The sequence below is a fragment of the Labrus bergylta genome, chromosome 10 (genome assembly GCF_963930695.1).
Source record: "Labrus bergylta chromosome 10, fLabBer1.1, whole genome shotgun sequence".
NCBI classification, from domain to species: Eukaryota; Metazoa; Chordata; class Actinopteri; order Labriformes; family Labridae; genus Labrus; species Labrus bergylta.
The window spans coordinates 24,901,537-24,918,547 of NC_089204.1; the positions used below are offsets into that span (position 1 = coordinate 24,901,537).

Here is a 17,011-nt window from a genome sequence, read left to right on the forward strand (position 1 = left end):
GAGACGACAACTCTAAAAATGATTTACAGCAGATCTATAAAGTGAGTAATCTTTTATTCCTTTGTCTTAAGTAAAAAAAAAGTTAAACTTAATTAAGCCAACGAGTTTATTTACAGTTTATTCAGATTGGTTTGAGTGTTAAGCTTTTATTTTTTGCCAGTTTCTGTCTTCTTCTTCTTTTGTCCTGTGAAGCCCCTTGGCATTTTTCAGATAAATTAACACGCTTATAAATCAAATTAGCATTAGAGCTCCTGAAACAAGTACTGACCTCAAATATTCTTTTGTAATGTTGGAGCTAGAACTTCTCTCACAACTCGATCCCTGTCGTTGAAGGTTTGACCCTCTAAGGCAGCTTGGTTGATTAAAAAAAAAAAAAGAAACATGCAGCTTTAAATGCAATCACTCATATGGATTAAATTAATGGTATGGCCTCCTTCAGGATATCTGCTGCATGTTTTATTAATAACACACACACACACACAAGGAACCAGCTCAAGGGGAATGCTAATAGGCTTATACACACACACACACACAAAATAAATGTCAGATTCATGCCACACAGTAACTAAACCTCAGCTCCTCCTCCTCCTCATGTGTTCGATGCTTAAGGGGGACGGGTCCTTTGGAAAGGATATCACAAATTTTCACCCTCTTGAATTTGAATTTAAAAAAGGAAAGACTGAGAGAAAACGGGGACCAGAACAGGAGAGAAGAACATTTTATAACCCATAAATAAATAAGTGATGTGCCTCTCCCGCCTCACCCTCTCTAACCGTTCCCCTCGCTCTCCGCCCTTCTCTCCGCCCCTCCGTCTATCTCACCGTCTCGCTGGGGGGGGGAGGGGACTGATGAAAGGAGTATGAGTGACAGATAAGTAGATGACTCTGCTGTCCCAGCCCTCATTAAAACTCTGCGTTTATATCATCCGCCGCTCTCACCCTCCTCCTCCTCTGCATCCAGCCCCCGCAAATGATACCCCGGGAGAGGAGGAGAGAGAGAGAGAGAGAGAGAGAGAGAGAGAGAGAGAGAGAGGGGTGGAGGGGAGGGAGGTGCTGCTCATCAGTTATTCCTGTTCTCTGACCTAACTCGACAACAAGCTCCAATAATGAGACAAAGAGGGATGAGATGGAGGTTTTGCCGGAGACCAGGATGTTGACAAGGAAGTGAACTGTCCTAAATTGGCAGATAATAAGGTCTGCTGCGGCCCCGTCTGCAACGAATCATTGTTCCAAACCTCCTCCAGCGTGCTCGGAGATTCCTCGGAATACTGTAGATCTCACACATGTGGTCATACAGGGCGTTTTTTCCATTTACAAGCTTTATCCTATGAATAGACTGTGGGTGAGTTGCGGGGTTAGTTGCACTGCAATAATGGCTTCTCTTTTTTTTTTTCACTGGAAGCTCTGACATTTCATTGTAACCCTGTGAGTCAAACTGTAAAACCTCCAAACCCAAACAAATCACACATTGTGCCTCCCTGCACAAACAAGAACTTAACTATAATCAAACATGGAATAACAAACGTGAAAGCCAAAACTGTGAAACAAGGCTTAAAAAACAACAAAAAGGTAAATTAATATCCTCTTTTTATTCATTATTTTCCACTGGTTTTGGTTTATTCATAATCTTGTATAAAAACTCATGAAAAACCTGACAAGCATTTGTAGTCCAGTGTGTTTCTAAAGCCACATGGACTTCTGGAGTGCATGGAGAGGCTCCCTGCATGCTTTCAGCCACAAACAGGAAATAATCAAGAGCTAGGAACTTGCAAGTACAATAATAGAGTGTTAACAGTCTTTTTAGGCACTGAAGTCTCTGGAGTCATACGTCCGGACTCGGTTCTTTAGTTCTCTTCTTGAATGGATTTAAGACTACATGATTCACACCAGCACTTCCAGTTGATTCAAAACGGAAAATTAGAGCATTACTACTGTCGTCGTGATGCAGGAGGTAACAACATGGTTTCCCAGAAATGGGGTCAGATAAATGTCAAATTAACATGACTATGAAGGCCAGAGAACCGACAACTCATTTGAGAACCAAAATGGAAAGAAACAAAAAGCAATCATGGAAATGGTGGTAATGCAAATTGGGATTAAATGACACAGAACGAATGCTGATTCTTTGTTACTTGGTCCCGTAGTGCTTGGTTGAAGGCTGGCCGTACAGACCGTAGAAGTCAGGGTGCCTTGCCGTCTGCGAGGCCTCCATTAGCCCCCTCATGGGGAAATGCTGCAGGGGCTGGCTTGCAGGAAGGGATGCATGAGGGGGAAACTCCTGAGAGGTCATTGAGGGGAAGGAGTCCGAAGCCGGATACGGAGGTCGCGCACGAGTAGCAGCGGGGGTCCTGGAGCAGCAGCAGTTATTCAAAGTGCACATGAGCACTTTCCTGCCTTCATACATGGCTTGTTGCGAGGCACCTCCGACGGGGAAATGTGAGGGGGGGAATATGGTCCCTGAGTGGTGGCTAGAGCTGGACCCTAGACCCACCATGTGATGGGCAGAAGAGTCAAGGAGTCGGCTGTGACCGGGGCCGGCGTGAGGATTCTGGGAGAGGCCATCAGAGGAATAAATGGACGACGTTCGATGGCTCTGATCAGCCAGGAAGGGTTTCTTGCTGCTGTAGAGCAACGGTGGAGGATCCTGGGAGGTGGAGTTTGTTGTGTTACTCTCCAGGAAAGCCATGCTGTATTTTCTCTTCTGTAGTCCTGAACTAGTCCCTGTGTGGGAGCCAGAAGAGCTGCAGTGAGACGGGACAACCTCAAGAATGGACGCCTCACTAATGGGTTCTGAAAAGAGAAAAATCATATCAGTGTTTAGACAATTTGATATCACCAACATTACTTCTTTTTTTATACGCACACTGTACATATTTATTCCAAAAACAAATAAACAAATGAATAAAGATCAAATTAAAAGGACTGTTTATTTCATAGAGAAAAGGGTAGAGAAAACAGAGAAAATATATTAAATGAAATTAAATAAACATCAAGGTAATAGAATAATAAGAGATAAACGAAGAGCATATAAATACATGTATATATATTTTTTTAAAGCAATTTTTCTTGAGTCTTTGCCATTCTTTTCGTACCTTCCAACACTTTGCGCAGGTTCTTTTCCCTTGTTGCGAGTTCAGAGAGTAAATGATGAGAGTTAAGTTGGCCCACTCTTAATGGAGGGATGGCTGTGATCAGGTGTGAGTTGGACCTATGAGAAGGAGACAAACACAAATAAAATGCTGTAGTCCTGATTCAACAAGCTGTTTGCACCTCTGGCTCTGCACTCAGGGACTTCTGGTTTATATGAACGCAAAGTCTCAGCTTTATGACTGATGTACACCTTTCATCTTGCAATTTGAATTGCTCCTTTAATCTCATGAATAAAGAGAAGAGATACAAAAAGGATTGTGAATTAAATATTCTATATTTTCAGGGTTTTTAGACTATAAGTTGCTTTTGCTCAGATGATTCTTTTGTTTTAGAACTCAGGGAAGATTGTTTCAGGGAGATGAATAATTGTGGTAGAAAATAGAATTTATCATAAGCACTTTATGTCATCAAACAACTTAAAACAAGTTGCTGACTCGTACTTTTTGTAAATAAGTCCGCCTTAACGAAAAAAATAAATGTATGACTTTCTTCTCTTTAATACACAAAAATTCCAATCTACCTGTACTGTCCTGTACCTGTGCAAATGGCAATAAACATCTCATCTAATCTTTATCTTCTACAAGCTAAGAGAGTTCAAATAGAAGTTCAATGCTCACCTGTCCATTAGCAGCTGGTAAGGTTTTGTGTTCTGAAAATGAAATCAAAAGCAGCGGTCATTTAGATTGTTGACCATGCATGATGTCCGTTATGAATGTTTGTGTTTGATAATCTTAACAGTCGACCTGCGTTTGTGCAGGTTAACAGATGTGAATGCATGTGAGAGAATTAAGACAAGTACCTTCATGAAGTTGACACTGTCTGCTCTTTGGAATAACATTTGTACAGAGCTCAGGAGTTTTTCCGCTTCCTGGCGCTTCTCGTTGAGCTGCAGAACCTGCTGGGAGTTTTTCCTCACGTATGCCGTGAAAGTGCTCTCCAGCATCTGCACCGATTCAACCTGGTTGGCTTCTATTAACGCCTGCATCCTCTGATACTGAGCTCTCACACGCTCCTTGAGTTCAGACACCGCATCCTGCCGAGAGGAGAAGAGACGAGGTTATTCAAAAACATGTGCAGATACACTCTTAGAGCTATAAAATGCATATACACAGAAATTATACGGGCACACTACCTAGTTTGCACGCCCAAATGAATTAACTCGAAGAGTATAACTCATCCTATGAAGAAAGTTGTGTAATGTTCTTGGTGGTCTGGAGGAAGTATTGTTATGTATGAGAACCTTTTACAACTTTAGATTGTGTAAAGTTTTAATTTTCTTCTTTAATAAGTGCTCTGCGTTGGAAAAAAGAGCAATATCAAACCGCTGGAGTGCCAATTTAAAAAATAAAATAAGCTTTTTTTTTTTACCAAGTTATTCTGCAATTATTAGCATAAGCATCTAATTTCCATTAATTTCCATTCACACCTTCCAGCAGAAAACAGATAAAAAACTGGGATAGATTATGCTTCAATACACAATAATGAATTAGTGTGCTCACTTATGCATATTAAAGTACATTTGTATTAACTATATTTTGTGGAATCAGTGCTTTTTCTTGTTCGGAGATAAAGTAGGAAAGTCATTTTAGAGAATGCCTTTTCTTCCAGCGAATGCACAAGCCATTCAAACCTGCAGCTAAATAATCATTTCTTGTCATTTCCAAACAGTGAACAAAGGTGCAGAGTCAGTTCATTACAGCACCAAACCCCTCATGATAATGAAGAACTGAGGGACCAGAGCTGATTCTATTCAGTGTTTCTGTTATGATACGCAGTGTGTGTGTGTGTGTGTGTGTGTGTGTGTGTGTGTGTGTGTGTGTGTGTGTGTGTGTGTGTGTGTGTGTGTCGTACTGTACCTTCATCAGCGTTTTGTCTGACTCCAGCTTGGTGAGCTGCTCATCGATGTTCTGAACACGACCCTCCAGTCTGTCCTGCTGCCTCATTAGCATGGCCTGTGGAGAGATGACATATTGAGAGATGGATTAGACAGATGAACCTCGACAAGATACACTGAAAATGGAAATAATAAACAGAACACACAAAAACACACACACACACACACACACACACACACACACACACACACACACACACACACACAGTCTGCCTTAATATTAAGGATCTGTTGTGACCTCAGTAACCCTGGGTGCTATTCATTAATCACTAAGACAACCTCCTGCACAATCCTGATGAGACGCAGGACACAACAGCTGCCAGCAACGAACACATGCATTTATCCATCAGGCAAATACACAATTGCCCAAATCCATGTTTCTAAGTTGATCAGGTGCCGTTCTGCATCAAGTGAGAGCCATTGTTGGGACCTGCCTACTTCCTCTGTGGGCTGAGTGCAAAAAGAGTCAGTAAACACAATCCTTCTCCATTTACCGCAGGAGACGGAAATCAATCTGCAGTCACAGGCTGACAGCTAAGTAGGAGCAGGGGAGGGCAGGTAGGCTTTTTAATGAACTGTTTCTGCATGGGAAAGGCACAGTGCCCAAATGAGAGAACCCGCTGTCATGGCAACAAAGCCTTGTGTATGTATTTATATGTGAAAGCTAATGTGTATGTGAGGGTGCAAAACGTGTGTGTGTGGGTCCGTGTGTGTGTGTGTGTGTGGTGTTGGTGGGTGGGTGGGTGGGGGGGGGTCTCACTACCCCTCTCTGCTTTCTCATTTTGCCACATGCATGGCTCCCATTGTTTGCATTGGCCTCTGTGTCAGTGACAGATTGTCACGTCTGTGTGCACAACGCCGGGGTCTGCTCGCTCCCTCCGCGTGAGTGTGCATGGGCGAAAAAAAAAGAAACGGCAGGAACGGCAAAGTGCTGTGGGGGCTCTGCTTGCACATGCCAAGAACGGACAGAAAGGAAGCGTACAAAAAGAGACTGAAATCGACAGAGGGAAAGTTTGAGGCAAAAAAAAAAAAAAAAAAAAGAGAGAGACAGAGAGAGAGAGATAGGGAGAAAGAGGACATTCCTGTGGTCTCCAGTGAGTGAGTTTCAGGGTAGCTACATTGTGGTATCACAGCAACAGGCCTCTTCAGCTGCTTACAACACTCATAGAGTCTTATGTTCAACAACTGGCCAGCCACTAAACTTCACCACAATGAACACTTGAAAGAGTGCATTTAGTTCCTGTAACAAAACAGCAAGAAGGAAATCTAATGACATAAAATACTAGCTGATAAATGCTACACTCACATTGGCCTTACTCTCTTTTTGTATGTAAATATTTGACAACGATTTAGGACTGGAAGCCCAACCGGGGAATAAGAATATGAGAAATGAATGATTGTAAGCTGTTAAACATTACAAACACATTATTAACATTAACTTTTTTTTTTTTTTGTCAACTTCCCGTCCTGACAACATCCTGCAGAACAGGACCAACTCTGAAATCCGTTTGGAGTCATGTTTCTGGTTAATCAAAGCCTTTGTCTGGCTGTCGGCTGCAGCAGATAATATTGTTGATAAGAGTGGAGAGTTGAGTTCAGGTGCAGGAAAACTAGTTCTGCATCATAAATCACATCTTCATTAACTTGAGTAGAAGATTAATTGCAAAAAAAAAAAAAACTGTGACACTGGATGATTTAAAAACACATTTTCTGTTCACATGTCATGCATTCACACTAGAATAGTTAAAAGACCTATCAGATAGAGCTTTACATTTTAGAGACACACCATTTGACCAATCAGGTAAAGCCCTAGCTAGCTGTCCCAGGTGGCTAACCTCAGAGGAGTTGGTGTGAGCTAATGCTAGCTTGGTGTTAGCTTGAAGGATGGTTGAGGACAAAATGAAGTGCGAGGGAAAGGTGGATGGCAAAACTCTTGTTTTGAGAATAAAACTTCTACCGGGCATAGTTTTGAGTTCAGAAGAGACCAAAGTGACAAATAAGTTTACTGTGTAATGCATTAGAACAACAGAAACACTTGGGAACTAGAAGTCAAAGTTTTGATGCTTGCTTCAGTATAGCTTCACAGATTTATTTAGTCATAGCCTCATTGCAACTTTTTGACTTTCTCGGATTGGTTAGCTGAAGAGAGACTGGACATTTGGGGAGGAGAGGGGGGCAGGATGACACACAGCAAACGGCCAAGGTCGGATTCGAACCTACAGGTGTGCAATAAGGCCACTATAGCCTCCGCACACGGGGCGTTCGACATAACCGCTAGTGCTAGACTATCGGCGCCCTTCCTCATTGCAATTTGAGCAAAGTTCTCACATCCATGCGTGCAGGCTAAAGTGCTAAACCAAATCAGTGACACTAAAAATGCCAAACAGCATGATAGTTTGGAGGGTAAGTGAAGAGCTCAGAGATAATTCGCTGTGTTTTTGTCACTATGAGCAACCACTCTGAAGTCAAACACTGGCAGATGTTTGATCTGTTGTTCATTTGAGAATATTGATCAGGGTGGCTGTAAGTGCGTAGTAGAAAAGCATGCAGTTACATGATCATGCATTAATAAGAGCATCTCTGTTGAGGTGAGTGTTAATGGGTATATGAATTGAATACTGAGGGTATACAGTGTGACATAAACGTATGAGGTATACAGGTACTGAGAAACAAACATGGAAACGATTCTTATCTTGTATTCTTCGTACTGACAGTTTCACTCTGCAAAGGTATCCGAGGAGTGACGTTCTTAAACAACCGTATTGACAAGTGTGAAACTGTATTACTCATAGTCGAACAATTCTTGTGGTCTGCTGACCACTTTCTGCTCATCTGTGAAGTTCTGTTAAATGCGCTGCAGACAGTGCTAAGAGCAGTGGTTCACAGCTGGTGGGTCGGGACACCAAGAGCGAGACGCAGAGACGTTTTCTCTGTGTGCCTAGAAAAAAAAAATTGTCTCAAAGAGTCTGTGAAGCGCTTTTTATAACACTCAAGTTTTTTTTTCCACTTCCTGCTTTGTCACGTTTCCTACTGTCTCAGGTACAAACTGCACAATTTTTCATTAAATAAATCTGATTAATTGAAGAAATTTGGGTCAACATTTGAGTTGGCAGTGGGTCATAAGTCGAGACCAAGTTTAGAACAACCTGCTTAGTGTACAGTTGGAGCCTTGGGCCCCGTGTCCACCTAGCGTTTTTTCCGGGCAGAAAAGGGCCGGCTGTGCTCTCGGGAGTGTTTGAATGAAGCGTTCTGAGAAGCACGTCTGTCCTGTCTCTATGACAACAGTTTGTTGACAACGGCCGCTGTATGACCGACACGGCTCCGTTATGTTTTATGTTTGAGATCGCTTTTTCTCCAGGCGACCGCTTTCTGCTGCGAATGCTCTCTACCCATTGAAAACAACTGAAAAAAAGACGCTGGCGCTGGAAGAAAAAAAAAATGCTAGGTGGACACAGGCCTTAGTGTTCACTCATGGAAAAAGTAATGTTCCGTAAAATAACTTTTCATCTAGGCACATATTTCTAAATGTTTACACTAATACCAATATAAATAAAAGAGGCTCATCTAGATGTTAATATTTGCCATCTGATGTATCAGTTAGAATAAGGGAGAGTCAAGAGGCAACTTCCGGTGGTGAAAAATGAAGCCCAATGCAGAAGTGCAAAAAACTAGTTCCTCAAGTGTCCACTTGAGGCAGGCTCCAAAAGACCAGGAAGTCCCATACACACCCTATATTAAAATGTCCATTTCTACAGCAGAAATAAACATGTTTACCGACTGGTCCAAAAAACCATCTTGGTCTTGTGTCTTTATCGGGGGACATTTTACAGGCGATTCATTTTGTATAACTGCCTTTTTTGATGATAAGGGGTTTGGCAGATCTGACTGACAAGTAGTAGTTGTTTGTCATGAGGCTGAAGGCCCCCCCCCCCCCCCCCCCCCAGCTGCACCTCTTTGCCTGTAATTACAACCAGAATGTAGGTTGACCTACAGTGAGTCAACTTACATGTTGGTTGAGATAGAGTTTTCAATATGGCGACCATGGATGAGCTTCAGAAGTGTGCTTTAGAAACCAATGGGAGACATACTGAGACTTAGTTCATGTACAGTCTATAGAATCAATATAATTGTGTAGCAAATGAAGGTATCATACCATGATTTACACTTAACTACTGCAGCAGTTAGCTCAATGCTTTCTCCTTAAGGTACCTCGTGGATTGTTTTTAACAACCGATGACACTTTAGAGTCGTGTTATGATGAGCAGTTCCTTGTTTTGTTTGTATCACATGCTATAACAGATCATGAGGATATGGCTGTTTTTAAAAGAGCTGTGCATGGTGAGCAAGCTATGTTTGGGATTTCACAACAGCACATCAAGATCTATCAAATAGACTCATGATGAGGAAAACACATCCAAACCCAAAGACCGGGGAGGGGTTTGGGCGTTTCAGATGTTGGGTATTCATCTTTTTATTAGTCTGTCGATGAAAGTGGAAAAGAAGTACGCTGCAAATGAAGGTGAATGAGGCTTCAACGCCAACTTCATACATCATAAAAAAAGCATTCATTATGTTTAGTAGACCTTTTAGTGCGATAACTCGCTGACTTTGGCCTGTTCTAACATGAAAATGTGGAGGTTACAGCGATTAAAAACTTCAGTTTCCCTCTGTTGTACATTCTTAAAACTCCCAAATCTGCTTGTAAATTTCTGACACGACTTTGTGGATTCTTTAAACTTCAATGTTGGGTGGGTTCCTTTTACAAGCCCCCAGATTTTTTTTTAACCCTCCAGTGCATTTTTTTTTACGCCTACTTCTGTTTTATTTTACTCTCGTTTCTGCACAAATAAAGAACAAATACAATACAACACTTTCAGTTAACCCTGAGTGTAATTCAAACTTTACTGTGTTGATTATACATATTTATATTGTCACATCTTTACTTAGTTTTGTTATTTAGACACATAGGTCCATATCAGAATTATAAAACAAACATTACAGATATAATATTATCTTATAAAAGGCTGGTTTTCACGTCTTAAACCAACAGAGTGGTCCTTTAATCCTGTGTCAGCCTCTGGTAACACATCTCCACTCTACACCTTGCTTACACAGCAGGCAGTTTCAGTTAAACAGTCCTCTTCAAACAGTCGGATTATATGCACAACAACAGACTCTTCCTTTCACAAAGTTAGCTTCATCTGGTATTTAATGTGCTCTGTGTGGACAAACTACAGGCAGCACATTTGCATTTATCATGACTGCTTTGCTTTTGTTTATAAGAACTCAGTGGTTCCCCAAACCTATTCCAAACCTATTGTGTGACTGCTGTAGAGACAAAAAAAGAACACTTTGTAGGGTTATTGCTATTGTGATTGGTACATTAACTGCTTCATGTTGATTTTTTTCGGTGCCTTTATGTCTCTCTCATGTTTCTGTTTCCTCTTATTCCCCTTTTGCCCTGTTTTGTGCTTGAAATAGCATAAAGGGACATGAGGGAACAGTCTGATTGCAGATCTCTCTGCAGCAGCGTGAAAGCCTACCTTTATCAAGATTAAACCCCGCCAATGATCACTTTCCCCACTGTCCTATTTAGGCATCCAGACACCCGCGGGTTGCCAGGAAGCTCATGTTTAAATGAGGAGCCTCAGGCTCAATGAACAGAGAGCCTCTTTCACAATCAACTGACAACTATTCCCCACGACTGATGTCAATGGACTGCCCTCTGCATTCTGGGGGAACTGACTCACTGAAGCCCAGATACAAGAACAGCAAACGTCTGAGCCACCATAACGATGGTTTCCTGCTGAGGAGCCTGAGAAAACCAAGGTGAGGTTGTGTGGGAGGGCTCTTCCTCCTCCCCCGCCTGTCCCAGGGACCACATTACTATTATATTACCCTTCCTTTCTTGTCTTGAAATTACCAGCACGCCTTCAAAAGTCTCCTTTGAGGGCCAAACATAACTAAAAGATATGAACATAGCTGCATTGGTTTTTCCCTCTTTGTTTATCCCAAAAGTAACAAGAGTGCTGCCAGGGGAATTTAAAAATCCTTTACCAAAATAGACCACAGCTCTGTCAAGAAGACTGACCTCTCAGTAAGTAAAGCCGAGAAGCTACTAGAGCCTTGTCTTAGACGTTTTGGCTATTGCTCCATTTATCAACATTAAAGAGCACTGCTTTGTGTAGCGTCTAAAGGCTCAAGCGGGGAGAGAAGCCAGGACCTCTGACTCCAGGATAACTCCATTTACCCTGTGAACATACAGCTGTGAAAAAAAAGAAGGATGGGTGGGTGTGTGCATGTGTGTAGAGGGCAGCTGTGGAAAGGGCTGAACAGACATCTTTTGTCCCAATAATAGCTCAGAACCAGAGCAACAGTTTGCACTGAATCCTTTAACTGATTTAGAAGTTAGTGATCCACACACTGGGAAGCCGTGCATCTGTAACTTTTCACGACCTAATAACGCGATCGTCAAGCAAATCCACAAGAGTATAACACGGCGCTGCAGAAGCTGAACCTAATCTGGTTCTTTCTGATGCCACTTTACAGATAGAGAAGAAACGTGTATAAGGACGCGTGGGCGGCTGTTTTTAACACGTTGCTTCTTACATTAGACTTGTGAAAAGTTAACTGTAATAAAGTATAAAACTGAAGGGGGGGCAGAAATGAACACAGCCTTTACATATTAGTCCATCCTGGAGAAGATCGATTATTATTAACTTTAAAAAAAAAAAACATGAAGCAGGGTCGTATGTGACTTTATCTTCCCCTGCAGTGTTGTTATAATTACACAGAATCTATATAGTGTAGTATGTAGCCTGTAGTGTTAACGATGAGAGCCCCTCCTCCCTAATTTCTTCTTCTTTGGTATTTTCTCTTCTTTTGTGCATTTCCCCTGTGGGGGAAAACCTGTCGAGAAGATGTCAATGAACCAGCACACACAAAGCTGTTGTTTAAAGAGTGACTGCTGCTGGCTGACAGTTACTGCTAACTAAGCTAACTTACATGTCGTATATTTGTTCTACTTCTGGAGCTTCAGGGGAATCTACATGGAGGTTCTGTTTCATCGTGTTATCAGGATGAATCTGATAACCATGAAAAAGTGACCACTGTGAAGACATCTTTCCTGTCTTACCAACACATTGGATAAGGCCACCACACAAACTACAGAATCTTTATTCTTTCTGTTAATGTACCTTAAAGTTCACTACAGTCGCCTGCCTACTCTAAAAATAGTTGAATTGCAACTGAAAAACTGTCTGGTTTGTGCACACCTTCATTTTGTTTTTTTTGCACAGTTCCTTCTCAAAAGCAGTATGCCATGTGGCTACTGTTCATTTCTGAACAAATAACTCCTGAAAGTGATCATGCTCGGAAAAGTGAGCTCAAATGAAAACTGCCACTGCGTCTATAATGCTCCCTTCTTTTGAAGCTCTGTCTGCTTCAAAGTGTACTAGACTCACCTTCCTATTTCTGGTAAAAGTTGAATTACAACTTTATTAACTCATTGTCTGTTAGACACCTCGGAAAATTATCACTTTCCTTCTTGAAAACTTTTTATCAGCCCACAAAGGACTGCCAGTGTTCATCTCTCTATGAGCAAACTCCTCAATCTACATTCCTTCCTTCTTTTCAATTTTCTGAAAATTTGACAAAAAGCACTTTCCTGCCAACTTCACAAACTTCCCAGCTTCACAAGCCACCGCATTTCATTATAAAACAGAATGTCCAGGGGCGCCGGTGGTGAAGTGTTTGGTGCGCAGGCCCCCCATGTGCGGAGCCTGTAATCCTCCGGGCCGACGGCCCCCGGTTCAGGTCCAGGTTTGTGGCTCCTTTCCCACTTCTCGTTCCCTACTCTCTCTCTCTTCCTGCTTTCAAACTCTATCCACTGTCCGATCTCTGACACGAAGACATAAAAAGCTGCAAAATAAATCTTTTTTTTTTAAAGTCTGGTCATTTACCCGTCTTGCTACAGTTGAGTTCCTCACAAACAACTCCTGATCTTGGGTGCTGAGATAAACAAAATACTCCTTCATACTTCAAAAATCAACATTCCTCACGTCCTTACAAGCTCGGTCCCCCTGAAACTTTCACTAGAATAACACACTCCTTGAAATGGTTGAAATGCAACTAAATAAAGTTTCTAGATTCTGAACACACCACAACACACGTCTCAGACTGAAAACAAGTGACAGAGAGCATTTCTTCATGAAACAACTCCGGCTGGAGAAGAAGGACAAACTACAACTGCCTATTATCAGACCTGTGCTTTTTCCAGAAACTTTGACTAGAATTTCCTTTTTAGTGCTGGTTATTGTTGCATTACAACATCATGAACTTGCTGGCTTCTGAACATCTCATCATCATGTATCATCTTAAGCTTTGTTGGCATGAAAATGTTACTAATATCACCTCCTCAGGCCTGGCAACGGTCTAAATGCAACTTTGTTGGCTAGCAAACACCATCACAAATCACTACATTTCCTTCTTAGACACAGGATACCCACCCTAAAATCATTGCCAGTGTGCATTTCCTCATGACCAACTCCTGAAACTGATCACTGTAGCTTAGATAAACAAACTACATGTGGATCCGCCACCCCTCTGCACAGGGGTCAGCGTTTCCGGTGGTTGCAGATTGCATCACAGCACTTACCGGGGGAGGGGGGGGGCACAGGGCGGCTAATGTGAAGGCGTGGCTGTGAGGAACGGCTGCTTTGATCAAGGTTAAAAGCAGTGTGTGACGTATGTCTGCATGTGTGTGCATGCATGTGTGTGCACTATTATCTACTCCGAGCTGTGGCTTTCACCTGTCGGGTCCTTTCATATCAGATGAAGGAAAAGAAAATGAGAGGAGGCTTTTAAAGACTGCTGAACTGAAAGAAGTGTTTGCCTCTAAAAGTCTAGGAAGAGTGAATCCTTTAAATGTTTTGACAGTCACCTGCCTGCCAGCTAATAGTTGGAAGTGAGTGCGTGAGTAGGAGAGTGTGTGTGTGGGTGTGATTTATGTACCTGCATTTGTATGCGCTGAGTGTCCACATCGCAGACTGTGTGTCTTTGGTTAGTGCAGTGAGAGATGCAGCAGAATGGACACAGAGCCACCTGCTCCTCCTCACAGTGGAGAAGCCTGTACTCCTCATGGCTGGGACAGGTCCAAGCGCTCAGCTCCTCCGCGTCCACTAACAGGTGTCCCGGGGCGGGGCACGGCTGCTGCAGGTGAGTCTGGATGTGAATTTGGCAGCAGGGCTCCTTACAGCGCAGACAGACCTTCCTCACGGGAAGCGGCGGGCCTCGTCTGCAGAGGACACAGTGCAGCACCGCGGGGGCTTTGTCAGTGTTCAGCGCGTTAAACCGCTTCACTATGTTGGCCAGCTTAAAGTTCTTCTCCGGCGCTGGTTTCTGGTCGTACTCGTGGTTGCATTCGGGGCAGCGGACCACAGCGGCGTCTTTGGCCCATGCCTCGGAGATGCAGCCCTTGCAGAAGTTGTGCTTGCACGGCAGCTGGATGGGTTCTTCGAAAACGTTCAGGCAGATGGGACACAGGAGCTCCTCTTCGAAGCAGTTTTTCCAACTCTCATCCATGACTACAGCTGGGTCCAAACTGCTGCTGACCAAGAGGAGCAAACGTGACAATTACTCTCTAAATAACAAGATTTTAAAGAATGACCCTTTACAACAGCAAACGGAGTATTAAAAAAATAAGAGGTAAGATTTATTCAAAGTCATGTTAAACTGAGATATAACAATAATAATAAATAAATGAAAATATTCATAGATAATTAACTATTTCAATCAATCAATCAATTTTTATTTGTATAGCGTCAACTCATAACAAGTGTTATCTCAAGACACTTTACAAAAAGCAGGTAAAATACCTTACTCTTTGTCTTTTAACATTACAAAAGAGCAGGTAAAAAGACCTTACTTATTGCTATATTACAAAGCTATTTGTAAGAAATACAATCAGCATTCAAGACTATAACCTTATTTTTACTTTACCCAAAATGTCACGGAAAGATCAGAGCCAAGTAAAACCACAGGTGGAGAAAATCTTAGTAAAAGATTATTCATAATGCATTACGATGAGCGAATGGAGTCATGATGAGTCAGGGCAAAACTAAGATTTTGGTTCTGCATAATGGATTGCTTGTTTTATTAAATAAACAGGCTACTCCATTGAAATTAAGCCTATCACATAAGCTACTTAAAACTGGCACAAAGAAAGATATGGAAGATATGAAACAGCCTGCAGGCCAAGAAAACCTTTTAAGGTAAGGTTAATGAAGGGTTTGTTACATAGAGATGAAACATGTGAGGTTAGTTCAAGAGTCAAACCATGAGGTGCAACTACAGTCAAACTTCAACCCAAACATGTCTAAAACTATTTTTTTTTTTTTAAATGAAACAGTTCACACTGTCTCTCTAATATATGGCTTTCAATTAACGTTGGGTAATCCAATCCAGGGCGATACAAGCTGTGGCGTTTGAGAGCGAGTGACAACTTGCTTCAGAATAACACTGGAAACGGGACTCTGCCTAATGAAATGTCACACTGACTGAGCTACACTGACCTTTTATTTTAAGTCAGTCACAGCTGACCCGCTGTTAAAAAAAAACGCGTTAAACTAGTGAAATTAATTTTTTTTTTTAGAATAGGAAAGCAACGTTACCAACTATTTATTGTCCATTTCGTCGGCGGACTCCGGTTCGCTTTTTAAAGCCGAAGAGCTTCACTTCCAGTCCGCGAGGAAATCCAGCTCGTCCGGTTAGATTTCAACAATGTATCCGACGTTTTTATAACCGGCTGTTGTCCAGCTGCTTTCGCTTTCCCGTCAACTCTTTGACTAATATTTAATGGTAACTGCGAGCAGACTGTGACTCGTCGGTAAGGAGCTCAGTGCTTTCACACCGACAGCCCCCCTCCGACAACGTGACCCGTCACAGAGTTGATAAATAGATGGGGAGGAGCCGAGAGGAGGAGGAGGAGGAGGAGGAGGAAGACCAGGGAGCAGCAGGCCACAGCAAACTCTACTGGAGAGATTGTTAATGACCGGGAGACATTTGTGTGACCTGTCATCCTCTGCACCACTGGTTCTCATAAAGAGGAGAGTCCTGGCTGGCTGGGTAAGAGGCCCCCAGGGGCCCATGAGAGGGTTGGTGCACGAGGAGTAACATTAAAACACTGAATCACACATGGAAAAATGATAATAATAACCGTGTTTGTACAGCCCTTTTCATGCAAAGATACTGCAGCAAATGTTTTGGGAAATAACAGATAAAAAAAAAAACACAATACTGATTAAATAAAAAACAGCAAATAAAAATGAGGTCATTTGAGTTAAACAATTTCTAATGCCATGTGCACCATGTGAGTACAACTTTGTATTGAAAATAGGCTCTCTAAGAGTCAAGGCAATGACATTAGTTGGTGAGGAGCTTGATATGGTCCATGAGTGGTGCCAATTCATGAATAATGTGTTAGATTTTGGGGGAGGGGGAGCTTATTGCCTATTAGATGGGACGATGGATAGACTATCGGAGAGAGAGAGAGAGAAATAACAAGCTAGAAAGTAGCCACAGGGCAGACTTGAACCTTAGGACCACCCACTTTGAAGACTTCTGCCTCCGTACATGGGTCGTGAACTGAACCACAAGGCCACCTGCACCATTCCAGATATAACTTAACTGAATAGCTTACATTGAACTGATTTAAATATTGGTATATGGTATACAATTAGCCTATGCCCACTTTATAACATGTGCCTATGTATTTTATTGGGACTCATAAAACAATAAGAATCATGATACAATTAAATCCATTCATACAAACAAGTAAAGTTTGAGTTACGGTTAAAAACACAGGAACATTGTGTCTCAGCAAGTAGAAAAACATGTCTGATAATCACAAGTGAGAAGTGCTGTATCACTGCAGCCATACACCACCTACAAGCAACTTTAAAAGAAATAA

The 17,011-nt window shown here is 42.1% G+C and overlaps 1 protein-coding gene across 4 annotated transcripts; it reads right to left on the bottom strand.

Moving 5' to 3' along the window:
- Positions 1-1,569: 1,569 nt before the first annotated feature.
- Positions 1,570-15,981, bottom strand: trim8a (tripartite motif containing 8a). 4 transcript variants are annotated; one of them, XM_020642974.3, is made up of 7 exons: positions 15,718-15,981; positions 14,056-14,647; positions 5,006-5,101; positions 3,949-4,182; positions 3,767-3,798; positions 3,092-3,207; positions 1,570-2,789 (listed from the first exon to the last, which is right to left on the bottom strand). In XM_020642974.3, the coding sequence occupies exons 1-7, from the start codon at positions 15,729-15,731 to the stop codon at positions 2,128-2,130; spliced, it is 1,746 nt and encodes a 581-aa protein (XP_020498630.1). In that variant the 5' UTR covers positions 15,732-15,981; the 3' UTR covers positions 1,570-2,127. The 4 variants fall into 4 exon arrangements, with proteins under 4 accessions (XP_020498630.1, XP_065815427.1, XP_020498631.1 ...); XM_065959355.1 differs by having other exon boundaries at positions 14,056-14,650; XM_020642975.3 differs by having other exon boundaries at positions 15,714-15,981.
- Positions 15,982-17,011: the final 1,030 nt, after the last annotated feature.

What these genes read in the sequence shown, in the direction of transcription:
- trim8a (XM_065959355.1), bottom strand. An exon ending in ACAGTGTCAACTTCATGAAG is followed by an intron (nt 3,799 to 3,948) that starts GTACTTGTCTTA and finishes TTTCATTTTCAG; the next exon opens with AACACAAAACCTTACCAGCT. An exon ending in CCTGCGCAAAGTGTTGGAAG is followed by an intron (nt 2,790 to 3,091) that starts GTACGAAAAGAA and finishes TTCTCTTTTCAG; the next exon opens with AACCCATTAGTGAGGCGTCC.